At 51.8% G+C, this 16,054-nt stretch overlaps 7 protein-coding genes across 7 annotated transcripts; 3 read left to right on the top strand and 4 right to left on the bottom strand.

Annotated features, from left to right (window-relative positions):
• Positions 1 to 244: 244 nt before the first annotated feature.
• EDD37DRAFT_609424 (uncharacterized protein) lies at positions 245 to 3,629 on the top strand (the record flags this gene model as incomplete). The annotated part of the gene is made up of 5 exons (XM_062815130.1): positions 245 to 651; positions 690 to 2,875; positions 3,052 to 3,131; positions 3,275 to 3,398; positions 3,460 to 3,629. 5 exons carry the CDS (start codon positions 245 to 247, stop codon positions 3,627 to 3,629), a joined length of 2,967 nt encoding a protein of 988 aa, XP_062670315.1.
• Positions 3,630 to 5,201: 1,572 nt separating this feature from the next.
• Positions 5,202 to 7,092, top strand: EDD37DRAFT_564261 (DNA repair protein RAD50; the record flags this gene model as incomplete). The annotated part of the gene is made up of 4 exons (XM_062813998.1): positions 5,202 to 5,378; positions 5,444 to 5,757; positions 5,808 to 6,243; positions 6,295 to 7,092. The coding sequence occupies 4 exons, from the start codon at positions 5,202 to 5,204 to the stop codon at positions 7,090 to 7,092; spliced, it is 1,725 nt and encodes a 574-aa protein (XP_062670314.1).
• Positions 7,093 to 7,117: 25 nt separating this feature from the next.
• EDD37DRAFT_630983 (uncharacterized protein) lies at positions 7,118 to 8,910 on the bottom strand. The gene is made up of 3 exons (XM_062816621.1): positions 7,551 to 8,910; positions 7,431 to 7,483; positions 7,118 to 7,381 (listed from the first exon to the last, which is right to left on the bottom strand). Exons 1-3 carry the CDS (start codon positions 8,444 to 8,446, stop codon positions 7,248 to 7,250), a joined length of 1,083 nt encoding a protein of 360 aa, XP_062670313.1. The 5' UTR covers positions 8,447 to 8,910; the 3' UTR covers positions 7,118 to 7,247.
• A 319-nt stretch (positions 8,911 to 9,229) lies between these two features.
• EDD37DRAFT_630982 (uncharacterized protein) lies at positions 9,230 to 11,561 on the bottom strand. The gene has a single exon (XM_062816620.1). The coding sequence runs from the start codon at positions 11,319 to 11,321 to the stop codon at positions 9,483 to 9,485; it is 1,839 nt and encodes a 612-aa protein (XP_062670312.1). The 5' UTR covers positions 11,322 to 11,561; the 3' UTR covers positions 9,230 to 9,482.
• Positions 11,562 to 11,636: 75 nt separating this feature from the next.
• EDD37DRAFT_681414 (1-pyrroline-5-carboxylate dehydrogenase) lies at positions 11,637 to 13,403 on the bottom strand (the record flags this gene model as incomplete). The annotated part of the gene is made up of 3 exons (XM_062819750.1): positions 11,637 to 12,855; positions 12,916 to 13,327; positions 13,376 to 13,403. The coding sequence occupies 3 exons, from the start codon at positions 13,401 to 13,403 to the stop codon at positions 11,736 to 11,738; spliced, it is 1,560 nt and encodes a 519-aa protein (XP_062670311.1). The 3' UTR covers positions 11,637 to 11,735.
• A 29-nt stretch (positions 13,404 to 13,432) lies between these two features.
• On the top strand, positions 13,433 to 14,887 carry EDD37DRAFT_650303 (uncharacterized protein; the record flags this gene model as incomplete). Its single annotated transcript, XM_062818235.1, has 5 exons — positions 13,433 to 13,516; positions 13,569 to 13,842; positions 13,892 to 14,067; positions 14,126 to 14,312; positions 14,376 to 14,887. 5 exons carry the CDS (start codon positions 13,433 to 13,435, stop codon positions 14,885 to 14,887), a joined length of 1,233 nt encoding a protein of 410 aa, XP_062670310.1.
• On the bottom strand, positions 14,604 to 15,984 carry EDD37DRAFT_694609 (pyrroline-5-carboxylate reductase). Its single transcript, XM_062820087.1, has 2 exons — positions 15,808 to 15,984; positions 14,604 to 15,740 (listed from the first exon to the last, which is right to left on the bottom strand). The coding sequence occupies exons 1-2, from the start codon at positions 15,857 to 15,859 to the stop codon at positions 14,920 to 14,922; spliced, it is 873 nt and encodes a 290-aa protein (XP_062670309.1). The 5' UTR covers positions 15,860 to 15,984; the 3' UTR covers positions 14,604 to 14,919.
• Between the last annotated feature and the right edge of the window lie 70 nt (positions 15,985 to 16,054).

Raw genomic sequence — 16,054 nt, 5'->3', positions numbered from 1 at the left:
GGATAGTGTAAAGACACCGCCCCAAAACCCCTGCAAGTCTGGTTGGTTGCGACCAGGATTCTGGCCCGATAGCTGCCTGCTGGAGATGACCAGGGCGGCTGAGGAGGCTAGCAAAAGGCAACCAGAAGTGCTTATCGTGATTTGCGATAAAGCAAACCAGTCTTGGGCGGTCAACGTGGATGATAGTGTTGATGTACAGAGATGTATATATACCACAATCGCTTCTCATACTGTGGAGAACACTATGGATCCAGTTTCGGCCGCCGCAAGCATCCTGTCGGTGGTCAAGGCGGCCTCAACCGCAGTGAAAGGTGCAGAAGCATTTTGGCATGCCCCTCATGAACTCTGGGAGTTGAACGACGAATTGGAGCAGATCACCGGTCTTGCGACCTTCCTGAAGTGGGCAACTGCACAACATGAGTTTGAGAATACAGACGTTACATCCGGACTAGCAAAGACCCAACAGGCTCTTGAATCTGCGAAAGTGGTAGTTGATACGAAATTCAGGAAGTCTCCCAGCGTTGCTGGGCTAGCCTCAGACAAATTTGGCCGAAGGAAATGGCTGAGGCACCACGGAAGCGTGAAGCGGCTCAAGCATGATTTGATTGTTTCCAAGCGAGATCTTGCCACCACGGTCGATATTTTGAGCATGTGAGTGACACACTGGAATTATTAACCTACCATCGAAGTCTCACAACCGACAGAACCCTTCTCTTGAAGCACCAAACTCGGTTTCGCGAGATCTTTGATATAACTCAAGCGTCTGCCAGAGCCAGCACTTGCACCAGTTGCGGCGTCCATGCCTCGCTCTGCTCTTCCTGTCAGCCGCAAAACCAGCCTTACTTTGTTCAATTTAAAAGCATTGTGACCAATGTCGAAATGACCAGAATCAAACAAATGGCCATCAATGGCCAAGGCAATGACGATGTCGCCATCACATCGCGCGAGTCAAGCCAGCAACTGTCCCGTCTGGCGCAAGAGCTCGAGAACCTGCGCAGCACCATGGTACAAAACCAACAGACCTCAATGGAAGCTGTAAATGACATTGCGGAGGAGCTGCGTCAGCAGCAGAACAAATGCAATGGGTTACTCCTTCGACTGATGGAATTTCAGGGGTCGTTGCGGCACCAACCGACGTCCAGCACCAGGAATGATGCCTTGACGAGCGGGCCAGCCAACAATGTCGTCAAAGTCAATGACAATCCGGAAGATACGGACCTTCCTCCGCATGTCCAGGTCTTACAGACCGTCCTTGAGACAACTCAGCTGTACTCAGCAGAGCTATCAGAGATGCTCAGCGAGAAGTTCTACACGCCATGCGCGAGTATTGCCGACTTCCGGTTCGAGATGTCCGAGAGCTTCTTTCCAGAGCAGTATGTCCCGGAAGGTCCATTTGATGAGAGAATTGCCGTACTGTCAATGATGGAACAATACCGAGCTGTCTCGGTCAAAGTCGACAAATTCTTCCTTCTTTACGCGGAGACTCCTCGTCGGTGGCGACGTGTCACCGTCCTGGCTACCACCATAGTCAGCCCTACGATCTCCACTGCCTTCGACGTTCGTGCAGGGTCCTCACTTGATCATTCCTGCAAGACGCTGCCTCAATCCATCCACAAACCTCTCGAAGCTCTACTAGCAACGACTCAGCTGTTCAACTCGGTGACAAACGTGGCGATGCAGCTAGAGGTATCGCCCCTGCAAGAAATCACTTTTGACAAGTCGAGATGTCTAGTCAGTGAGGATCTGAAGGAGGCTGAAGCGTGCGAAACTTCTCTTTACCTCACTGATATTGAGCATATTGGATGCCCGCAGTTTCTGGAAAGCGAGATCGTGGTATACTGGCGGATATCCTCCTCTTCCTACATTGTACTCGCAGAAGCCCAGGTCTGCATTGAGAGGATTGTCCCGTTTGCAGATTCTAACGAAGGCACCAACCATGTTTCAGAATTCATGAAAGACCTTTGGACACTGTTCGAGCTGAAAGATTGTAGAGGCGTGGCGAGCCTCGTTGTCATTGTGGTCGATGATACCCGTCGCCAGATCAAGAGTTACCTGCAAATATGTCCTGAGCTTGGGTCCGTCCAGCAGATACTGGAACGAGCTTCTCTCTCTCAACAGGTCATTCCTTGGTCTCGACGGGAGAAGTGGATTCGGCATATCATCGCTGCCGTGGCAGAAGTCCACAGCAAAGGCAAGGTTGTAGGTTGCATCGAAGTTGGAGCCACTGGAGTGAGTACCGATGACAGCACATTCTTCACGAAAATCGCAGGTTCTGGCAATCATTGGCCAAACAGACGTGGGTACCTTCCCCCAGAATTGCGTCGCGAGACTGCTTATGGCGCTCTCTCGCACAACAAAACACTCACCTTCCAATCCGACATCTTCCAGCTCGGTCTCGTCATATGGTTAATTGCCAAACACTCATCTACAGTCTGTGGGATTTTCTGTCGCGTGAACGATTGCGCAACGGTGCCACATTATGGCTGCTCCGCCGCGCACAGCAACCCTGTCGATTTGCCGCGATGTGGTCCAGATTTGCCAGCGTGGGTGGACGAGGTTGTGACGGCGTGTCGGGCTGCAGATCCTGCACGACGGCCTCCTGCAGCACGATTGATCAGGACGTTACCTCCAGACATCCAACCGCGACAGGATGATAACGCCAAACCGCTGCCAGCTAATCAAGTCGCCGAGTCTCTGCGAGACCGATACTCGTTCTCTGTCAACTGTGATGAGTGCGGAATGTTGTGTACCGACCTGCACTACCATTGCTCAATCTGCAATTTAGCAGACTTTGATATCTGCTCGCAATGCTTTTTGCAAGGGATCAGGTGCTTTGATGACAAGCATGACATGATTCGACGCGTTTCCAGGAATGGTAGAATCCTGCATGAAGATGTAATTGATGGACGATAACAACGGGTGAAGTGTGACTGCGAGTGCGAAGTGGTAGTCGTACCTCACCGTAATGCTACGGTACATCGTCTGGACGCGATCTGTAATATTCGCGTGACGCGTCGAGGCTGCGAAAGTGTTTACTCTTTCTGCAATAAGCCCTGCACAACTGCGCCGACAAATCCGCCAGCATGGCGTCGACAACAGACACTCAGGTCGAGGCTGAGGCTTTGCAGAAGGTATGTACAGCACCGAACTTGTCTCTCGAATTCCATGCCAGCAACTGCGGGATTGAGCCGTTGAAACCCCTCACTCAACACTACAGAGCCCTGCAGAATTGTTATCGAGCGGCACGACATTAAGGCTGACTTTTGGTCTCTAGAAACTCCGCTCTGCATTGTGGTTCCAGATTGGCAAGATCGTCGACGAAGAGAGCATCAACCTTGGTGTCAATGCAACTCCGCAGTTCATTGGTAGTCTGATGGAATTGGTCTGGGCACAGATTGGTATGCCTACGCATGCTTTCCTTCCACATAGTGCGAATTGTAGACTGACTGGGTCTTACAGGTAATGCTGCTATCGACCTTGAGTCGTTCGCGAAACATGCCGGCCGGAGCAAGGTACAGACGGACGATGTCATGCTGTTGACACGGAGAAATGAGGGGTTGGAAATGATCCTTAAGGAAGAGCTGGGGAAGCTGGAACAGGCGAAGAAGAAGGAGACAAAGAAGAAGTGATAATCTGCCGATGCGCTATCAGCACATATTATCGCTGGGCCAAAGCCCTCACCAGGAATATCTCTATCGACAGCTATTCGGTGAGAACCTATATGCGCCACTCGACATTGACCATCGAGCGTGGGAGACTTCTCCATATCAGCGTCAAGAAAGGAAATGTCTACCCACGCCGCATACCGTGGCTCCAGCTTCACCATTGTGAGCTTGTACTCAGGCTTTATATTCGGCTGGCTTGAAGCATCGACCAAGCCACTGCAAATGCGGAGGTGCAGCAATTGCCCTTTTTCGGTGAGAGTTCGTGGAAGACCTGCCGTCGATTGCTCTCCCAGCAATCTGTTGCTGCCTGAAGATTTGGAAGATAGATTGCGGGAAGGGCAGTCTCCATCCCGCGGAGATGACGAGGTCGAGGAGGGGGTGGACTTGCTTTGCAAGTTTTGAGGAGATGCGATGGTTGCCTCGATCGTTTCTCGAAATGTTCGTTCTGTCCTGATCCGAGATGAGGAAGTTTTGCTGTGCCTCTCACGAACGATGGAATTTGATGCAAGAGACGCTCAGCATCCCGGGCAGCGGAGGCAGGGCAAGACTATACATGTGACGCAGCCGTGGGCTGGCTTACCACAGAATAACGTTGATACCCTAGCATTGTATTAAGAGGTTCCTTCGGCCAGCATTGCTGGTGCTTCATGGGAACATTTCAATCCACATCTGGCGGTCTAGTGCATTACCGAAGGTAAGAGAGTGCTTCGCAATAACAAGACCTTAAGCCGCGACAGTTCGTTGTACGGTATTGTGATCAGCAACATGTTCAAGGATGATTTCAGTAATGCTTTAAACCGGGCAGTGTATTTATTCAGGGGCCGGACAAGGCTGAGAATAACTAACAATACGCTAACCCAATATGGATTGGAGATTCCCTTCTCCAAGCTCTTCAGCCTACAACGAGCCAACAACTACTCTAAAGTCTTCATGGTGCCTTGACAATGTTAGCAGTTCCATGTCCATTCATGATGAATCACTAACAGTGTGTTGACAATAAATGGTATGCTTCTTGCGGCTGGCTCGCCGGATGAATGAAGACCGAGAAAGACAACTCGGTCGGCTCGTGTAACGTCTCCGAATATGGAAAACCTCACAGTATACGCAGAACAGCTGTGGGCAAATCATATGTGGGAAACTGGATATGTGAGCACCTCTCCATGCTGGAAGACTTGTGGTTACTGGTATGTTTCTTGAACAAACCTCTGGACGAGACTGGATTACAACGGTCTTCACAGATTCACTCTGCCTGTCGCGAATCTTACCCAGGTAGGTATCGCTTCACAATGAAATTGTCGACCAGGGAACCTCGACATCTCGCGATGAGGGGTGAAGCGATGACAATAACAATGCTCTCACATCATCGCGTTGCGGATCTTGACCTGGATTGGCAACATCAATCTTTCATCTTGTTTGCGCCCGGCTGTTTGCATGTTAGACATTTCTTTCCTCAATCATTGACACAACTCCTTCACCACGCCTTTGATAAACAAGGAGAGCTCGAAATCGCATGCACAGCCTCTTCACGTTCACAACATGTTGGCTTCGCAAGACAACGCTGCAGAACTACAGCGTGATGGGCTCGACTCTACACGACAAGATCGTGTCCAGAATTGGAAACCTTCAGGCCATGAGTTGTTGGTCATGCTCACACTGTCAGTCGTCTCGCTAATGGTCAGCCTCGATGCTACTACCATCATTACCTCTCTATCGGTGCGTCTGCAGTTCTCGAGAGCTCATTCCAAAATCTCCATACCAAATGCTGATTTCCTGTGCAGACAATCGTCCGAGCATTCGATGCAAGCACAACCCAGGGCTTCTGGATCGGGACCTCCTACCTCCTCACCTGTGCTGTGACGATGCCTTTCACGGCATCAATCAGCAACATCCTCGGTCGACCTCACTGCCTGTTTGCTTCAATATTGTTCTTCGCCGTCGGCACGATACTGTGTGTCGTTGCACACGATATAGGTCTCCTACTTGCCGGAAGGTGCGTGCAGGGTGTTGGTGGTGGCGGCATCATAATCCTCTCGGGGGTCATATTCACGGATATTGTGCCTTTGAGATTCCGCCCGAAATATCTGGCGATCATGTAAGTTTTGCAATACTCCCGAGGAAGCCTTGCTCACCTTGTCGTCACAGCCAAGCAGCATGGGCATTAGGGACCGGTATTGGGCCCCTTGTCGGAGGCGTCTTCGCAACGCCCCGACTCTGGCGCTGGGTGTTCTACCTGATGTTCCCGTTCTGTGGCATTGGCTTAATCTGCGTCCCAGTATTCGTCCGCCTCAAACCGCGCGACTCGACCTGGACAGAAATGTTCAATCGCGTAGACTGGCTCGGAGGCTTTCTGTTCATCTCCTCAGCCACATCCTTCCTCATCGCAATATCCTGGGGAGGCACGCAAGAGCCATGGTCCAGTTTCCGCACCATCGTCCCTTTGGTCGTTGGCTCGGCAGGTCTCGTAGTCACGATACTCTGGGAACGTTATGGGGCTGCGGAACCTTTCCTCCGACACTCACTGTTCCAGAATCGTTCAGCGTTCGCCGTGTACGCTGGTACATTCTTTCAGGGGCTCCTGGTAAGAATACTCCCTCTTCCTTTCTGGTTGCGTGTAGTTGACACGTCACAGCTCTACGGCCAACTCTACTACATACCCTTCTTCTTCGAGTCCGTCAAGCTTGACTCGCCTGTACGCACCGGGGTTTCACTGCTCGCAGTCACGCTCACCCTGGTCCCAAGTTCAGTGGTGTGTGGCGGTCTAATCACCCGCATAGGCACATACCGCTGGGCCATCTGGTCAGGGTGGATCGTCCTCACGCTCGCCACAGGCCTGACGATCATCTGGGACGCCCAAACCAGCACTGCAGTCTGGGTCATTGTCCTCATTCTTCTTGGTCTCGGACACGGCTTGCTCTTGAACTCGCTTAACTGTGCTTCTCAAGCTGTTTCGCTGCCTGGCGATGAGGGGGCCGCGTTCGCTATGTACGCCTTCCTGCGCAGTTTAGGGATGGCCATTGGCTTGGGCATCGGCGGGTCAGTCTTCCAGAACGTTATGAGCGTCAAGCTGCGGGATTTGGATCTTGCTACGTCAATTGCTCGGAATGCTGAAGCGTATATCACTGTATTGAAGGCGGGCAATCAACCTGATCTTGCAGCAGTGATTGGTGCGTACGTCTACGGTTTCCGCGGGGTGTTCGCGTTCTTATGCGGTCTGGGTGGATTGGCGTTGGTGATGTGCTGCTTCGTCGGGCACTTTGTAATTGACAAGGAATTGGATACGGAGCACGAGCTTGACAGTACTCCTAGAGTGAGTTGGAGGTTGAGCAAGATGACCAAGAACAGCCAGAGCCAGAGCGAGGGTCCGAGTCAGAGTCAACTTGCTAGTCCTAAAGGAAGTGAGCGTGGCGGTATGGACACGGTTGTATAAGCAGAAGGGCCCATATCAATGAGGATGAAAACGAAATCATGAGAATTGGTATTGGAGAGTTTGTGCCTTCGGCCAAAGAATCGATCGATTCTTGAGTTGTCGACGAAATGCTCACTGACTATGAACTCCAGACTGCGCTTTTGTTTTGTACATTTTTATATGCCAGCACCCACGTCGACCAGGATCTTGACTTGATTCTCCTTGTCCTCAATCAATGCCTTGAATCCTTCCTCGGCGACCCGATCCAGCTTGATTACCTTGGTGATCATCCCTTCCGGTTTCATTGCACCTGATTCTCATCAGCAAGCACCCGGAGTCTGAGGAGTGGTGGATCTTACCTGAAGAAATGGCCTTGATGACAGCTTCAAAATCGCCTAGAGAATACGTCGCTCTGCGTGCGATTGTTAGTCCTTTTGCCCACCTCCATCGATTTAGGCGATATGACAAAGGGTACTTACATTCCCAGATACCTTCTCTCCCTGAACGTAACGTCATTCATATTTAAGGTGGCTCGCTTCTCCCATACCGCGATGTTGACTAGCGTTCCTCTCGCCTTGATCGCCTTGAACGCCGTATCGACAGCGATTTGTACGCCCGCTGCATCGAACGCGACATCCGCGCCTTCATCGTTGGTCAATTTCTCGACTTCTTCGACGATATCCGACTTGACAGGGTCAATGACATGGTGTGCGCCGAATTGTTTGGCAAATTCCCTTCTCTTGCCGCTCACTTCGCTAACGATGATGTTCTTGCACCCTTTGCCCACTAACGCTTGCACCACCGCAAGACCGATCGGTCCTCCACCAAGCACGAGCGCTGCGTCGCCGTCCTTGTACGGCGAGATGTCCACCGCATGCCAGCCGACGGCCAACGGCTCGATCAGCGCCCCAACTTCCAATGAGATATTATCTGGTAAAGGTTTGACGCAACTCGCAGGGACGACCATATGTTCGCTCAGCCCGCCGCCCCAGCCGCTCAGGCCGACGAAGCCGTTTTTGTCACAGCAATTGACCAGCCCGCGCTTGCAGGCGCGACAGCTGTCGTCGTAGATGATGGGTTGTACGCACACTCGGTCGCCAGGCCTGATGTGCTCGACCCCGGGGCCAATTTCTTCGACGATGCCGCTGAACTCGTGGCCCAGGGTGAGGGGAAGGGTCTCGCCGGTGATGGGATGAGGGTGGCCCTGCTGGGGAATCAGGTTCGCGCCGCCGAGGTACTCGTGCAGATCGGAGCCGCAGATGCCGCAGAATTTCGGGGCGATTTTGACTTGTCCTGGCTTGACGGAGGGGACGGGGATTCTGTCGAGGCGGATGTCTTTTTGGCCGTGGAAGCGAACGGCGTTCATCTCGGACATCTCGACGGTAGGTACTGAGGAGGATGTGATATGTCGTGCGCCGCGAGTGGTAGAGGCTCTAGGAGGTGTGGCTGTAATCACGTCTTATGGTCAATCTTGGATGTTGTTGCTTCAGCAATAGAAACTGCCTGGTGTCAGTGAGTTGAGAAACAAGGTTCAGGGTAGACGACGAGATGTGGGCAGTTTGAAGACGAATCCAGAAATGTATCACAAGAAGTCACAAGAGAGGAGTAGACGAGAGGCACATAAACATCCATCCGACCCCAGTGAATCCCATGGCGAAGTCATCATCTCCGCTATGCATTGAACCGACTGGGCGGCCGACGAGCGGAGAAGAGCATCAATCCCTGAGAAAAACAACCATGCCACGAGACCTGAATCCCCGCTTAAGAACGATCAATTGCAGTTCGTTGGTAGTCGAAGTCGAAGGGGTTCTGGTCGGAGACGGAGACGGAAACCCCGCTGCACTGGCATGAGGGAAGGAAGCCCTTTGAGAGGTTTGAGGGGCAGAAATTGGAGCTGCATGGCTACGTCATATAGACCCGTTAGACATTGGCATCGGCATCTACGGGGTATTTTTCCGTGTAGGATAGACGTCAACCTGATTCACTACCTGTACTCCATGCATAAAGAGTGGCCAGTTGACTTCAATATAGCCATACCAAAAGAGCAAAAACTTTGCCACCAGGCAGATTGAATGGTGTTCATCTGGCTGGTGGTAAGTGAAACCATTCCAGTGTATGGTTTTTCTCGTTTACTACGATGTCTACAATTTCTACGAAGAACAATCCTTCATCCAAAGCGGCCCATTAACTGTGAAACCAACCTGCTTTTACAGTTGGCCAAGAAGCGGATGGCTTTGTCTCTGATTGTTGATGAAAATCCCGTGGGTTTAATGTATAAAGGGCAGAGAGTGAGGCGAGGGTGAAGTACATCGATTGAGGTCGGACCACACTAAACAGGAAAATCTAAGGAATGGCCGTAGCCACAGCCTCAGATACAATTCCAATATGTGACACAGAGAGACATCAGTTCATTAATTCGTATACGCATAGCCCAACGACTGTGACTGTCGTGGAATCCAGACTCCTCCAGCCCCAATCAACTTGTCCTTCAAAGCAGCACTCTCCGTCCTGATGCCCAGCCGATTGACCGGGACTCTGTCAATCTGCCTCTGTGTATTCTGTCTGAGATCGACATATCGCTCAGTCATGGACCGGCTTGACGCCGCTGACCGGATCCGCTCCAACGTTGCTTCTGCCGACCACGGGGGTCGACTCAGACTTGTAGTAGTAACTGCGACATCTTTATAGATATCAAACATTTGCGCGTCAACATCCACTTGCTCATCCGGACCCGGTTCGTCCATGGCGCGAAGGTACCCCATCATCATGATGGATAACTTTGCATCAATCAGTTGAGTGGCTTGGAAATCGTGCAACAGATAAACTCGAGCAGTGTTCCGGTGTACCACCGTCCTCCTTCGGTCCGGATCAGGAGACATGAAAATGATGGCTTTGTGCCATACGCCAGAGGCGCCCTTTTCGGATTCGACCTTCTTGGGCCAGCTGATTGCTGCCCAACCGAAGAATACACCTTTATATCGCCAGAGAATCTCGTCAGGTACGCCCGTCAGATTCGCGGTCGGTATTTTCAGTAATGCTTTGCTTCGCCCTGTGCCCTGCACCACTTTCCCTTGGAAACGAACTGGGAACGGCTGGACAGGGCCAGACTCGGGGCCTACGATATCCGGTCGCGCCAGAGCGTCGTATGCGTGTTGTTGTACTGGATCCAGAGAAGCATCCCGAGCTTGATCGTACTGCTGGTTCAGATTATCAAGTCGTCCTTGCACTTTCGGTGCTTCAGAGCTGTAAGCGTAGTTCGCGACTTCCTGCACGGCAAAACTGGGCTTGTATATCTGAGTCAATTGACCTGTAACAGCCGATCGAGCATTGTCTGCCAGTGGAGTGAACGTGGCGGAGACCGCATTGCGAGCCACGAACTGTCCAATCTTGGCACCGACTTCAAGTGGCATGGTGCTAAGTGATGCGCCTCGCATGGAGCTGAAGCTGGTGGTTGACGATGCTAGTCGGAAGATGGGACTGCCGCAAAGCACCTTCTTGCCTTCCGCCGTGCAAAGCACCACTCTTAGATAACCATCATCTGCATCACAAGGGATACGGAGTATGTCGGTCTCTCGTACACGATGGGATCGGATTTCCTTGGGTGCCTTCTTGAGGAATTTGTTGATATCTCTCTGCCATGCACGTTCGTTGTTTGGGTCGAGTTGATCAGGGATGGCCTTGATGGTCGGCGTCACATTGATCCACGTACTTCGCGCACCAAGCAAGCTGCCAATCTTCAACCCAGTCTTGCCGGAGAATCCTTTGCGTTGCAACCATAACGTCCTGTCTGGTGGAATTTCTCGGTCTGAGAAGATGGTGATGGCCAGATTGGTGGTTGGACCACTATAGTAGACCAGTCCGGATGAATGACGCAGTATGGAATAGTGCTTGGTAGACTCGTATGGGTGAGCGATCAGGCCACCCGCAAAATGCCGGACATCTTGTAAAGCGGTCATGAATTTGGATGGCGTGGGTGAGTTTGGCGTTGTAGGTGTTATGGGAGTGATGGGAACAGAGCATGGACCAGAACTTGTTGGACTGAACTCGGTCGAGTAACTACTGGGCGACTGAACCAGACCTGGAGGTGACTCGAGGGACATTGCCTCCAAAACGGCAGCTTGCTCGTCGACGGATAAGTCATCGGAAGGAGCGGAATCATGATTGAAAGCTTCTGTTTGAACAGATCGCAGGGGTGGCCTACGAGTTTCCTCCTCTTGTGCAAACTTGACATCTTCTTTGGCATTCGACATGGTGCTGAACGGAAAAGGCAGATGTGACCTTTTGCAATCAGGCTCACACCATGGTTTCGGGCGGCAACGACCGCAGACACGTTCTCACATCCATCTGGACTAGAGCACGAGCATTGCTTCGTAGCTATTTGTTCAACAAGAAGGTGTTGCGCGCAGTATGTCACAAGATCGAAAAAGTCAAGAAGATGGAAATCTGTAAAGGAAGCCTTCGCTTCCTTTACCTACTGTAGTATCAGAATGACGATCCGGAAGCAACCCGGCGGACCCGGATAGAATCCCAAAATCATAACTATATATGTTGATCCGAGGTTACGCCGCTATCGTCAAGGCTTTACAAGTCTTCCTAGACTTCTCAGACTCTAGAGTTTTATCAATGTCCCACTCTCGATTCCCGACAGTGCAGTGAAAGAAACTTCAGGCATTGCTTGGATAGAGCACACTGTCAAGATGATTGTACTCCTCCTTCAGTGTGCGAGGGGCCGTGAACCGCATCAGCATATTTGCGCTGCCCGCCTTGTCATTGGTGCCACTTCCCCTGGCTCCGCCGAAAGATTGTTGACCGATGACAGCACCGGTCGTCTTGCAATTTGTGTAGAAGTTGCCCGCAGCGTATCGGAGTCGAACTTCCGCTTTCCGGATCGCCGCTGGGTCGGTAGCAAAGATAGATCCAGTGAGTGCAAACCCGCCCCCTTGCTGGTCAATCTTGGTCAAGATCTGGTCGAACTCGGCATCAGGATAGATATGAGCAACGAGAACAGGACCGAAGAGCTCTCGATCAAAAAGAGGATGATCCACCTCTTTGGCAGAGTAGATGGTAGGTTCGATGAAATATCCCTTACTGCCGTCGTATTTGCCTCCAACAACAAGCTCGAGTCGACTGTCCTTGTTGGACTCGTCGATAGCTTTGGTGATCTTATCAAACGCGGCTTGATTGATGACAGGTCCCGTGAAGGGTTTGAAATCCTCGGGCGCTCCCACTTCGACCTTGCTAAGCTCCTGCTTCATCTCGGAAAAGAACTGTTCAGCACGGCTCTCGGCGATGTGAATGCGCGAGCACGCTGAACACTTTTGACCCGCATACTCAAATGAAGCTCGAATGGTGTGTTTGACGGCGTTGCTGACATCCGCAGAGCTGTGAACGAGGTGGAAGTTCTTCCCCGAAGTCTCTGCGACGAGACTGGGAAAGTCTCGGTATTTCTTTTCCCTCACCCCATCTGCGATTTTGCCGTATAAACTGCGGAAGACGTCTGAAGAACCTGTAAAGTTGATGGCAGAAAGTTCAGGGCGCGCAAGTGCAACTTTGGTGACAAGCTCAGCGTCGCCGTTGATGAATTGAATGACATTCGGCGGAAGCCCGGCTTCGCGCAAGATCTTGTAAACCAGATAGCTTGCGTAGATGTTGGAAGGAGAAGGCTTCCATAGAACTACATTTCCAAGAAGAGCCGGTCCAGATATCAGGTTTCCTCCAATGGCGGTGAAATTGAACGGGGAAATCGCATAGACGAAGCCCTCCAGTGGACGCCAGTCAGTTCGCCTGTGATTCGCCTACATTAGCATCTGAAAATGTTCCCTCAGTACTGTTGGTGCACCTTACCCTGCTTGCCCGCGCTCATTCAGGGTAGGTTGCCTGGAATAAATCTCCTCGGCGTACGAAACATTGAAACGATAGAAATCGGCCAGCTCCGCGGCAGCGTCGATCTCTGCCTGCCACGCATTCTTGCCCTGTCCCAGCATAGTCGCCGCCATGAGCTCGAATCGGTACTTACCTGCCACCAGTTCGGCTGCCCTCAAGAAGACTGCTGCTCGATCCACAAAGGGCGTGTCCTGCCATGCCTGTTTGGCCTTTAGGGCCGCTTCGATTGCTGCAGATACATCCGACTCTGTCGCCGGCGTAAAGGTTGCAAATACTGAGGAAGCTTCCGATGGCATATACGCGGCTGACCCAGGCTGGCTTGATTGCGGACTGACATCCTCGCCGTTGCGTATCGTAGGCACACGAACCGGGGCTTTTGGAAAAGCATTTGTGGGCCAAGGCGGCAAAGGAAGCAGGCCACCAGGGGCCGAGCTCTTTGTGTATGCCATGAGGCTTCTGCCGGATTTCGCGTTCTGCAATGCCGAGCCGGTTGAATCGATACAAGTCTTGTGTTGCACCGCTTTATACTTACAATGCATCGACTTCAGGGGCGCGGCCTATCGTATTGTGCGTCTTGCTGTGGATCCCGATACCCACTTGCTAACAGATCCCAGATTGGGCAAGCTCTGCGAATGGCCTTGGAGAATGGCATGCATACAGAAATGCGCAGCCAGAAGGTGGACGATGCCCTAGTCCAAAGGTGTCGTAAAGTGTGGTGGACTGTCTACATCCTCGATCGCCAGATGTCCTCCCTAATGGGAGTACCGATGGGGATTGGGGACGAGTCAATCAATGCAGAGCTACCTACCTTTCCCAATCAGCCGCAGAGAACAATGGCGATGGACATACAGATCAAGCTTTCCAGGGTACTCGCCCAGATACTCAACAGTAAGTCCATGGTAGGATGCCACACTGGTAAGGTGCTAAAAACCAACAGCCGTGTACGGTAACGAAGCACGGCTAGACAAACGCTTCCTCGTCGTCACAAAAGAAGCCCTGAAGAGTGTTGCCAATGTTACCGATGAACTGAATGGCTCGTTCAGCATTCAAGGGACCGGTCCCAGGGCCAGTATTTCAAGACTATCTGGCTATTTGCATCTTTTGTACCACCAGGTATGACAACGCTGACGATGCCATCGCCAAATGTGCCAGCGAGCTAATGGGCGCCTAGTGTATTGTTCTCACAACACGACCAATACTTTACAGCTTTCTGCAAGGTCGGATGGAACAGTCGGATGCAAACATGAACACGTCGAATCATCCATTCAAAAGTGTCCGCACCTTGCTGCAGATGTGCATTGAATCTGCTCAGCAGATGTTAAGCATCCTGTCGACCTTGCAGGATCACGGCCTTCTTGGTTAGAATCCGCATTTCATATAAGAGCACTGGAAAGACACTCCAGCTGACGGCCTTCCCATAGAAAGCTTTCTTCCTTTCGACTTAGATGCCACCTTCACCTCGTCCATTGCCCTTCTGATGGCAGCACGGGTCGATCCCTCTCTAAGCAAAGACCGTTTGCATTGGTCGCAGCGCTCTTCCGAAGTTCTAGACGAGATGATATCTCGAGGCAACCTAGTTGCCAAATTGATCAAGTTAGAGCTGCAACAATTAGAGGCGATTCTGAATCGCTTGCCTCCTGGCGCAATACCTCAGCGAAGCACTGTTCCCAGGTCATCAGGTATGCCTGGCTATGTGGCACAGAATGAACGCCAAGTGCAACACCTTGGCCAGCAACCACCACCATCTATTCAACCTCCACCTAATCCTCCTCCTTCATACGTGGCCTCTTCACAATCTCTGCCCGAGGACTTCTATATTGAAGAACTGAACTGGCAGGACGGATTCACGGCAGAACAGCTCATGGACTTTGCGGACTCAATGGATATGGATGCACTGGACTGGTTCTCTGTGGAAGGAGCGCAACGAACATGAGTTCTATCTTCGTATCTATGCAATAAGAACAACTATTCCGCCTTAGTGAACTCTTGTGCGTAATGTACGGCATGTGTCACGGCGTCAGAGATCCCTGGCCTCACGTGGCCCCGGTCAAGTTGCAGAAGAGCATTGATCGTGATACCTCTAGCAACGGACATGGACTCCTTCAGAGACTCAATGGACATATGCCCTTGCAGTAACGTGGAGGAGCTGCGTAGACATTGTGCTGCAACGTCGAGCGCCATCTGACGAGGTACGCCCTCGGCTACGCTTCCGTCTACGATGGCATCGACTGCCACGACGGTCAAGGCATGACATGCCGCACTGACTGCTGTCACGGTATTGATGAGCTCTTCCGGTACATGCTGCGTTCGGCCAACTTGCTGGAACAGCCAGGCCACAAGGTCACTGTCGGACGAAGACAAAGGAGTTTCAGCGACTAGTGTCATCGACTCCCTGATCTGTGCGCCAATGCTGGGGATCACCCGAGCTACTCGGTTCTCTTCACTCAACTCTGCATTGGGATAGATTGTCTGCGTAATCTGTCGCGAGGAGATTCCTGCCAGCAGGGAGATGACCAGTTTGCCACGGATTGCTTCCAGCAAAGCCGAGTTGCTCAATATCTCGGCAAGTTGCTGTGGCTGGAACCCTAGGATCACCACTTCAGAGGGTTTGGCTGCTTCGACATTGTCGCCAGTGATGACAACAACTTGGTCTCTTTGACCAGCGAATTTCTTATCGAGTCGCCGAAGCGAGGCATAAGAGGACGCAGTGACCGAGAAGTGTACCTCATGCTGAGAGTGGGTGATGTTCTTGAGAATGCCAGACAACAATGCTGTTCCCATAAACCCTGACATCCAGCGTCAGTGGCCGAACTCTTGGTGATTGGGGTTGAAGTTTTTTTAATGGGAACCTACCGCAGCCGAGAATGGCGATACGGAGCTTGCGGGCCGTCGATGTGGTGTTCATGTTGATTGATCAGGACAAGTCTGCAATATTGGGGCTTCCGGATTTTGAGGATATCGTATTTTTGCAATCTAACGCCGATCACAGGCAGACGCAGTAGTTGATGTTGTGCTTGGGTTCACTAGAAAGATGTGAGGCTAGCGAGGCCAGAACACCCGGTTGTCAAACATTCAGATAGGGTCCTCGGGAAACCTGCCG

The sequence above is a fragment of the Exophiala viscosa genome, assembly GCF_022695815.1.
Source record: "Exophiala viscosa unplaced genomic scaffold EDD37scaffold_5, whole genome shotgun sequence".
In the NCBI taxonomy this organism is placed as follows: domain Eukaryota; kingdom Fungi; phylum Ascomycota; class Eurotiomycetes; order Chaetothyriales; family Herpotrichiellaceae; genus Exophiala; species Exophiala viscosa.
This window is presented reverse-complemented; position numbering and strand designations above follow the sequence as displayed.